Source organism: Quercus robur, chromosome 2 (assembly GCF_932294415.1).
Source record: "Quercus robur chromosome 2, dhQueRobu3.1, whole genome shotgun sequence".
In the NCBI taxonomy this organism is placed as follows: Eukaryota; Viridiplantae; Streptophyta; class Magnoliopsida; order Fagales; family Fagaceae; genus Quercus; species Quercus robur.
Genome location: NC_065535.1, coordinates 17775404 through 17785349, shown reverse-complemented (window position 1 = coordinate 17785349; position 9946 = coordinate 17775404). Strand labels below are relative to the sequence as shown.

The 9946-nt window shown below is 33.9% G+C and overlaps 1 protein-coding gene across 6 annotated transcripts; it reads left to right on the top strand.

Annotated features, from left to right (window-relative positions):
- Positions 1-661: 661 nt before the first annotated feature.
- On the top strand, positions 662-9356 carry LOC126712726 (guanine nucleotide-binding protein alpha-1 subunit). 6 transcript variants are annotated; one of them, XM_050412177.1, is made up of 15 exons: positions 664-1026; positions 2227-2297; positions 2409-2481; positions 3927-3964; positions 4050-4139; positions 4326-4403; positions 4645-4752; positions 4895-4948; positions 5035-5136; positions 6280-6335; positions 7520-7654; positions 8156-8249; positions 8465-8524; positions 8608-8687; positions 9019-9356. In XM_050412177.1, the coding sequence occupies exons 2-15, from the start codon at positions 2235-2237 to the stop codon at positions 9194-9196; spliced, it is 1209 nt and encodes a 402-aa protein (XP_050268134.1). In that variant the 5' UTR covers positions 664-1026; positions 2227-2234; the 3' UTR covers positions 9197-9356. The 6 variants fall into 6 exon arrangements, with proteins under 6 accessions (XP_050268136.1, XP_050268134.1, XP_050268132.1 ...); XM_050412175.1 differs by having other exon boundaries at positions 2149-2297; XM_050412176.1 differs by having other exon boundaries at positions 2098-2297.
- The last annotated feature ends 590 nt before the right edge of the window (positions 9357-9946 follow it).

Genomic DNA, 9946 nt, shown 5'->3' with positions numbered 1-9946 from the left:
TATTTTAAAAAGCATTTTACTTGAAAAAAGCTTAAAGAAGTGTTATGTTCACAATATTTTCATAATAAATAATAAGTGATTAGTTGTTATTAGTTATAATTTGAATCTATTACTAAAATTACTTTTTGTCCCACCAATAACAACCTGTAACAATTTGTCATTTAGATTTAATTTGTTATGAAAATATTATAGACATAGCATTTCTCAAAAGTTAATGAATGTCTTAAAAACATTAGTTTATGAAATGTTTTTAGAAACTTTTTAAGAAAAAAAGGAAAAAGTAACGATTTTTTTGACAGTTTTTTTATATTTCTTATAAAAATAAGATAAAAATTTCTTTAAAAATAATTCATTAACAAATTTCTTGATGGCAAAAAAAATGTTATGTCAAAAATATTTCACAACAAATTCTGACGATTTCAAATTAAAATTAATAACAACTTTAAATACAAAAAGTGAAAAAACACCCTTTTAAGAGGACCCTTCTATTAATCAATGAACCTTTTATCTTCTAAAAAAAAATAATAATTAAAGAACCTTTTCGTAGAATATTGAAGTCACAGTGTAAGTTGTGAGTGTATTTTCCCAAGAAACGACTAGTTAAATTAAATATAGTTTCTTTTTTGATCTGAGAGACTGTCTTTTGAAACTTTGACCGAATACTAAATAAAAAGAGAGTGAGAGAGAAGGAGAAGACAAAAGAAGAGAAGAGAAAAGAAGGCATTTTGCAGCTTTCGGCGCTGTTTCGTACTCTCTCTTCTCTTCTTCCCTTTCCCTCCTTCCAAATTTTAGCTGCCCCCCTATTCTTAAACACCACACAACTCTCAACAATACATAACAATATTATTATTACCAATACTCAACTAAATATTATATCCGTTTTGTTTACACATACATATTTGTATTTGTATTAAAATACTTACTTGTTAAAGAAAGAAAGAACAAAAGGAAATTGCTTTGCTTTCCTTTTAGTTTCTTCACTCTCACTGAATCCACCAAATCTAGCGCCATTTCTCCACAGCTCAGGTAATATGAGCCTCTTGTTTTGTTTTTGCATTTACCCACTTACCCAATTTTAGATCTTTCTTTGCTTCTTATTTTGCTTACTAAATCGATGCTGAAATATAGTAGATCAAGAGGTTGTACATGTTTTTTTTTTTTTTTTTTGAGCAAATGAAAAAGGATTTCTGGGTTTGATTGTATATGGCGTTATAGCATTTGGGATTGTGTTTGTTGTGAATTTGATTTTGACTATGTGGACTAGAAGAAAGTTCATTTTCTTATGCTAAGTGAACCAATTTGTTTTAAATTTATAATCTTTTGGTTGTAGTGGTGCCTATCTATGTTTTCTTAATTGGTAGTGTTTCATGGTAATTTATTATTGTTCTTTGGACTCGGGAGTTCGATGCTTTGAAAATTTTGGTTGGTCGTTTGGAAAGCATGGAAAGTCTTAAAAATACTAGGTGTAAGTGTTCCTCAACGTTGTGGTTTGGCTTACAATAATTATGTGGAGAGCTTAAATTGGATTAACAACATATTGGATATAATTTGGGGCCCTTGGTTATGTCATATGACTATGTATGGTCACGCTGGTTTGAAGTTCTGTGTAAAATCTACGAATGCTTGACCAAGGGATTGTGTTATTTGGCTAAGACACTGCTGAAATTATCAATTAACTGCAATAAATCAAGTGTATGACTTTCATGCGCCTTCTTTGGTTGGAACTAAGTTCCGCATCTAAATTGTTTTTCTTTTTTTGGATTGTTCGATCCATGTTATGAAGCTTGATTATGTGTTTGGTGATTCATCCAATGTTCTGTAATCTCACTTTTGCAATCTTGTCACCAGTTGGATAAAAATATCACACTATATAACTGGCTGATTGTATCGTGACTTGTGATCTCACTTGAGCGAATATCTAATAAGTTGGATAAAAATATATACAAGTTGTTTGATTTAACTATTTCCTCAAGTAGTACTGATGCCCAAAGATCTTTTTTTTTTTTTTTTTTTTTGGTTTCTTTTTTTTGGGGGGGGGGGGGGGGGGGGGGGAGTTGGGAGATGTAGCTCATCTTTATTTGTCCCTGACGAATCTAGATTTTTGATTGGGTCAACTTGGACAGATAATGAGTGAATACATATCATTAGGGAATTGAAGAAGACTAGAAGACTCATTTGACTTCTGGCCAAGCTTGATTGGTGCATCTTCTATGCTGTCTATTGTAGTTGAAACTATGGGCTTACTCTGCAGCAGAAACCGTCATTACAATGGAGCAGATACTGAAGAGAATGCACATGTGAGTTATGCTTGGTAAAATACATTCTACGTTATGCACTTGTATAAATTGTTGGTAGATCAACTTTATGTGGTCTATTTGCTTCATTTTGATTGATAGCATGATTTTCAGGATGCAGAAATCGGAAGGAGAATTGAGCAAGAAGCAAAAGCTGAAAAGCATATCCAGAAACTTCTATTACTTGGTACACATGAAAACAGTATTTCTCATTACCTCAATTATTTTGCATCTGCTAAAATCATAAGCTTGCTAGTTGAAGCTTGTTGGGATTGAAAACTTGAATTTTAATGATTGATGACTGCACAGGGGCATCATGCATAGTGTCTTTGGTGGTGCTTTACAAAAATTAGATAGAGAAAGAAACAAAAATGATGTTGTCGAGTATCACATGCCTTCTATGAAAATGTATAACCTGCAGATACTATTTGAAGTTTTATGTGTAAGAAGTACTGTCTCTGTTTCAAAATTGATGATAGCTTTTCCTTTTTGGGTTATTACAAAATATATGAAACCTTTCAAAAAACTGGAAAGTTCATTCTTCTTGAATTTCCTTATATTACCCTCACCTGATAAAAAGATTCTAATCAGAAGTTGTGCCACCTCTAATGTAAAGTAAAGGTCATTTTAGGAAAATCACCATATTTTACCCTTTCTTTTTGCTTACAACAAGTGCAGTGAGGAGATTTGAACCTAGGTCCTCCTCATGGGAAGAGCTAGGAAGGTGCTACTAAGCCACAAGTCTCTAGGCGATCACTATATTTTTCCTTTTCATTAATAGTCATGCCATTTAAAAAAATTTCTTCATTGTGAGACTGGGGGAAGTAAATTCCTTGTTGATGCCATCCTCTTGCAATAAATTGTTTGACTATTTCAAAGGAGAATCCTACATTCTGTGATTACAAGGTATTAGGATCTTAACGTGTAATGTTTTTTTCCATTCATTTTTATTCCATGCATAATTCGATTCAATGACTGTCTCATAAAGTTTCTTTCTGTTACTGAGGGCATTATTTGATGATTGCTATTTGACTGGGGTTCTTTGACACAAATAGAGTTCATAGAAGTGCTGTTGTGACTAGATGGCTCATTACATTGTTCAGTAATTACTATACTTTGGCTTACAGGAAGAGGGAAAATACAAATGAGATAATGTATACGATTTTCCTATTGCTTGGCTAGTTTCTGGTTTTTGTTACTTATTGGTTATTTCCTTCCATCAGCTTTCTTTGTGCATGACTGCATGTAGGAGCTAATCTCTTCATCAATTTGTTGATCAAAGATATTTATTTTTTTGATAAGTTGATGGAGGATATTTATTGGTTTATTATTTACCTTTATTGATTTCTAGGGACCACCTTTCTTCCTCTCTTTTTTTTTTTTCCCCCTGCACTAAAATGCCTAGAGTTTAAGCTTATTGCTAGCCATCAACCTAGTGCAACCCTCTCTCTTTTTTTTTTTTTTTTCCCTGGCTTGGGACTAGCTGTGAAATAAATATATAAGCTTATTGCTTTATATGCATAAAAACTTAACCTCTAGTTTTATTTCCGGGCTTAAGCATTAACAAGCATTTGGTTTTTTTAATTGTTTTACTTCTTGGTTGATATTTACAATGTGATCAATCTTTTTAAGGTGCTGGAGAGTCTGGGAAGTCCACAATTTTTAAGCAGGCAAGATATTGTACAAGTTCCTCTTTCAAGGTGTATCCTAATGTTTACTGGAGATGTTAATATTTATATAATGATCTGTGTGCAGATAAAGCTTTTATTTCAAACTGGCTTTGATGAGGCAGAGCTAAGGAGCTACATTTCAGTCATCCATGCCAATGTGTATCAGACTATAAAAGTACGCAATAATTGAAAGGGTGTGTTGGTTATTTCCCTTTCTGCGTGTTACAAGAGCATCTAGTGCCAGCTGTTTATAGTAAAAACTACAATTTTCTTGTGCTGAGATGAGTCTTAACCGTTATATAAATGGGAAAAGATCAATTTTAATCCTTATATTCATTGTATGCTGAATGTTATTGAACAGATATTGCATGATGGATCAAAGGAGTTGGCTCAGAGTGACACAGATTCCTCGAAGTACGTTTTATCAAGTGAAAATAAGGTTTGAATTCATAGTTTGACTTTCTATTACATTGCCATTGTGTCGTTTGCTCTTTAGGTTTAGTGACAAAAGCTTATTTTAAAAAATCTGGTTAGAAAGTCTTACAAGACATGATTATTTCTATAAGGCAAACATTATAGTACCTAAATTGCTTTTCTTGTGACAACCTCTTTCATGCTCAATCTTGTGTTTAAAATATTAGGCTCCTTTTCAATTCAGTAGAACTTACTTTCTGTGTCAGGATATTGGAGAGAAACTATCAGAAATCGGTGGTAGATTGGATTATCCATGTCTCAATAAAGAGCTTGCACAGGACATTGAGACTCTATGGAAAGATGCTGCAATTCAGGTAGCTGTTACCTCTCATAAAGGACATATGTTGATTGTTCTACAATATTTATTTCTTCAGCACTCATCTTTTGTCTCATATTCCTTAAGTTTTCAGTCATTTTTCATTATTGTTTACTTCTTTTTTTTTGATACATCAATAGTTGGGGATAGGGAGATTTCAACCCTGGATGCCTCCATGGGAAACATCAGGAAGTGTTAGTTGAGCTACAAAGCTCTTGGCATTTCCCTTTCCAATTGTACATGAAGCATGCTAAATATTTATTTTTCTCCATAAATGTAGGAAACATATACTCGTGGTAATGAACTCCAAGTTCCAGATTGTGCTAATTATTTCATGGAAAATTTACAAAGATTGGCTGATCCGAATTATGTTCCAACAAAGGTATCTAATATCCATAATACTCCCTCCGTCCTATTTTGTTTATATAATTTATTGAATTCATTGTTTGGGCTCATAATAAGAAGATATGAGTTCCAACGTTACCCTCTTTGATTTAAACTCATACAATGGCAAAAGGACAAAAGGTTTCAACTTTTTTGACAAAATAAAGTGAATATCAAGAAAGTTAATAAAATTGTGCTCCATGACTCTTCAAAGTGGATAATGATTTGGGACATCCCAAAATGGGAAGTGGACTAGAGAAATGGAATGGAGGGAATACTTCTTTATTAAAAAAGTTTGGCTACAAACAGGTTTGGAGCTATCTTGCTCCAACCTATTATGTGGCAACTAAAGAGACCATCCATTGTTGTTTTAGTCACAAAACTGTTTTAATGAGTCACATGACCTCTTGGGTATTTTTTTAGTGTACTTATACCATTACGGAAGAAAGTTTCTGGATTTAATTCTACTAGTTGTTCTAAGTCAGTTGCTATAGTCTTAAATGTTGTTGAAAAAGCTTTTACCAAAATTTATCTGCACATGCTGTTGTGGAGAATTGCTGCTGAGCTTTGTTAAAGGGGTGTTTTAGAGTGTTGTGAGTACTTGTATGTGTCTTTTTCCCCAAACCTATCCTAAAAAAAATACTGCTTAGCCTTCTGCAGTTTCATGATCTATAGATATTATATGTTGTTGCCACTTTAAATTTGTATATTCTATACTGCTTACATTTTAATGTTAAAGATTAATTATGTAAGTTCTACAGATCAGTGACCGAATGGTCAGGTGGTCTTCATATTCTTAATATGGGTTGCTTGTTAATTCATCTACTGTTATTAAGTATTAACCCCCCTATCCCCCCAAAAAAGAAAAAGAAAAAAAAAGAAAGCTTCAATGGGCTGTTTTTGGCATTCATGCTTTTGTTCTGTTTGTCTTTATTTTCACATGGAAAAACTGATTAGCTTCTATCATTGGGATGTTCATATTGCAACATAGTGAGTGCGTATTTATCTTCTACCATAACCTTTTCCTGCATACTTTGGATGCAGATCTCATGTATGTTGCATTTTAGCTTCTCTATGTAACTATAGGTTGTAGTGGAGAGTCCATGTTGAACAAGTTTCATAGTGTATTTTGGTATTGCAGGAAGATGTTCTCTATGCAAGAGTTCGTACAACTGGAGTTGTAGAGATCCAGTTCAGGTGAATATCTGGTTAAGTGTAAGATGACCTACTGTTATTAGTAATGTGGTATTTCTCCTCTCCTCTCCCCCCCCCCCCCAAAAAAAAAAAAAAAAAAAAAACTGCCACACTGCTTCACTGCTTTGTCCTTCTCTTCCTAAAGTCGGCAACTGCAAATTTGATAGTGTTATGTTAATTTGATTTTTTTTTAATAAATGCAGTCATGCTTCAAGTACAAACAATAAAAACAAAGCCTTGGTCCCGAAATTTTGGGTTTGGCTATCTATCCTCAATAAATTAGTTAGGTTTGGACACATGTTTTTTCCTCCATTATATTCTTTTTGAAGTCATACTCTATGTTACTCCCTAAATGCAGTCATGCTGCAAGTGCTGCTGCTAACTCATGTCTTCTTCAGCTCATGCTCGGCTGATGGCGCTATTAGTAATAACTTGAGAGGATTCCTTGTGTAATTGGTTAACTAGGAGACTTGCAATAGTGGAGAAGCTTATTAACTTGTATATGAGTATGCGCTACATTAAAATCTAACGTTATATCTATATGTAACTTCTCCATTCAAAACTTCCAATTACAATATGGCAAGATGATTATTTCTGGCCAGATTACAACATATACTCAACTCCAATCCTCAATAAGAAACAACTCATCTCAACAAAGCCTTTTTGGCCTGATTCTACTACCTGGGAGACTGATTGCATATAATCCATTCTTGGCATAGAACTCTATCCATAGATTAGTGTTAGCTCACCTTCTACATTTCATTCCTTATCAAATTGATTTATTAGCTCTTTTCCTTATACTGCTTTCTAATTTCATGCTATGGATGATCAGTCAATTTATTTGACTCTCATCTGTTTTCTATTGCATTTAACTTTATTATTTCTACTTATCTTAATCTTCCTCGTCTTGCCACAGCCATCCAAACAACAATCATAGTTCATGTTATGTTTGTAAAGCAACTTATATCTATAGCCAAAGGCTTCTTGGCCTAGTGGTGACTCCTGCTCCCGCCTCCCTCCCCTTAAAGGGGCGAGCTTAATTTCAACTCAATGGCAGCTTGACTTTCCCTAGGAAAAAAATGCAACTTATATGTGTTTTAAAAGCATGAATGTCCAGAACTCATGTTTACTCAATTACTTTGATAAACAATACAAAAATGACTAAATGTTGGCAATGATTTGGGCAGCCCTGTTGGAGAAAATAAGAAAAGCGGAGAAGTATATAGACTCTTCGATGTTGGAGGACAGAGAAATGAAAGGAGGAAATGGATCCATCTCTTTGAAGGTGTCACAGCTGTTATCTTTTGTGTTGCCATTAGCGAGTAAGTTCGTTGTTATAATTTCTTATCATCATGTGCATGTACATTTCTTTGACTCTTATTCAGAAGAGCTAGCCCAGATTTGGCAAAAACATTTCTTTACTTCTCTCTCTCTCTCTCTCAGGGAGGGATGAAGTTTGCTGTGTGATTAATTTCTATATTCATTGTAATAATTTATGTTAATTAAGTTCCAAAATAATCCTGCTAGGGGCTTTAGAGCATCATCTGCCACTGCCTCCTAAATGTTCTGATAATCTATTTGGAAAAAAAATAAGTAATTGAATCTTATGATTATATCATAACTACATTCTCATAATAACTGCCATGGAGGCAGTTATTTCCAGTAGCAAATTTATGCTGTATCTGGTGTTCCATTTGTTGGAGTAGCAAAAGAGAACCTGAAAAAGGGCTCAGATATATCGGCTAGACTCTGGCACAATTCCACATTACAATATTGAAATGTGTAAAGCTGAGGAAGGCTTGAAACTGACATTTGCGTTTCAGGTATGACCAAACACTCTTTGAGGATGAAAACAAGAACAGAATGATGGAGACTAAGGAACTCTTTGACTGGGTTCTGAAGCAACCTTGCTTCGAGGTTTTCTTTTTATGCCTCTTTTGCAATGTATCAGTAAACACACACATGCACAGATATGTACTATACGTGTACGTTTATATATTTAGTGAAGAGTTTTTTTCCAACATCTCTCTCTCTCTCTCTCCAGATATAAATTTTATGAGTCTTCTATATCTAGACAGTTAAGATTTCTTCTATAACTCATGCCTTTTGTATCCCAAACTTTTTGGACGCAGAAAACATCCTTCATGCTGTTTCTTAACAAGTTTGATATCTTTGAGAAGAAGGTTCTAAAAGTAAGAGTTAGTAGAATGGTGCACAATTATTAATTAGTGAAAACATGGCATTGGTATGGGTTTTGAATTTCTACATTCTGTAGGTGCCACTAAATGTATGTGAATGGTTCAAGGATTACCAGCCAGTTTCAACGGGAAAACAAGAGATTGAGCATGCATATGAGTAAGCATTTGCGGCTTTCTTTTCTTTTTGCATTGATTAAAAGAAAGAGTATTAAGACAGCTTTTGGCTACTAAAAACTTCACCATTTCACCCTTTTCGTAACAATCCTAGATAAGGGGTACTTAATATGTTTCAATAAAAGATGCTCAAGTATTAGTGTTCAAATTCTAGTAGTAGCCAAGAATGACTCTTGGCTCTTTGAGTTTCCCTCACTTATTCTCTTTCTAAAGTTTTGACACTTTTTCTCACTGACACTCCTGGAGTGTTTTGAACCTTCAGACTTGGTATACTTGCAGCATAGAATGTTGACCATTGATCTATATGCATTCAGGTTTGTGAAGAAAAAATTTGAGGAGTTGTATTTTCAGAGTACTGCAACTGATCGTGTAGACCGGGGCTTTAAGATCTATAGAACCACTGCCCTTGATCAGAAGCTTGTGAAGAAGACTTTCAAGCTTGTAGATGAGACTCTGAGACGGAGGAATCTCCTTGAGGCTGGCTTATTGTGACTGCAGACGAAGTTTTTAGGGAAAATATGTTTGTTGATGAAGAACATCAGATTTTGAGCTTTAAAGTCCAGTGTAGTATATATCAACTTGATTTGTTGATATTACCATTTATTTCCAATTAAATTCTCTTCAATTTATGGACACCAAAAAGGTTTAAAATGTTTTAAGTTTCAGAGCATTCATATCTGGTGAGCTAAAAATTTTAGTATTTAGCACTTCGAAAAATTATATTATCTATGTAACACCTCACTTAATAATATATTCTACTTCTCATCTTCTATTTTAGCATACAATATATTAAAATAATATAAACAACCCAATGAAGTAATATAAAACAACCACCACAAAAACCCAAAGCAATTAGCAATCACCACCACCAGCCACGACCCAAGACGCACAATCACTACAAAAAACCTTTCACACAACCGTAAGTACATAACCCAAACAAACCTAGCCACATACCCACAACTAAAACAGTGGTTTTTTTTTGGGGAGTTTTAGTAATCCCAATGTGAATTCTTAGATGGTTGAAAAGGAAAAATGATCTCTTCATGTTGGCTTTATGCTATTATGTCCTGAAAAAATATGACAAAAAAAGAAATTTCCTCTTGGACAAATGACTTCTATTTAATTGATTTGCTTTCATATGTTACAATGAAAGATTGGACAAAGGACTTTACCAATTGGTTGAGCTAACTAATACTCACCAACTTTTTCTTGTCTTTATCGCTGCAACAAAGGAGTCTACCA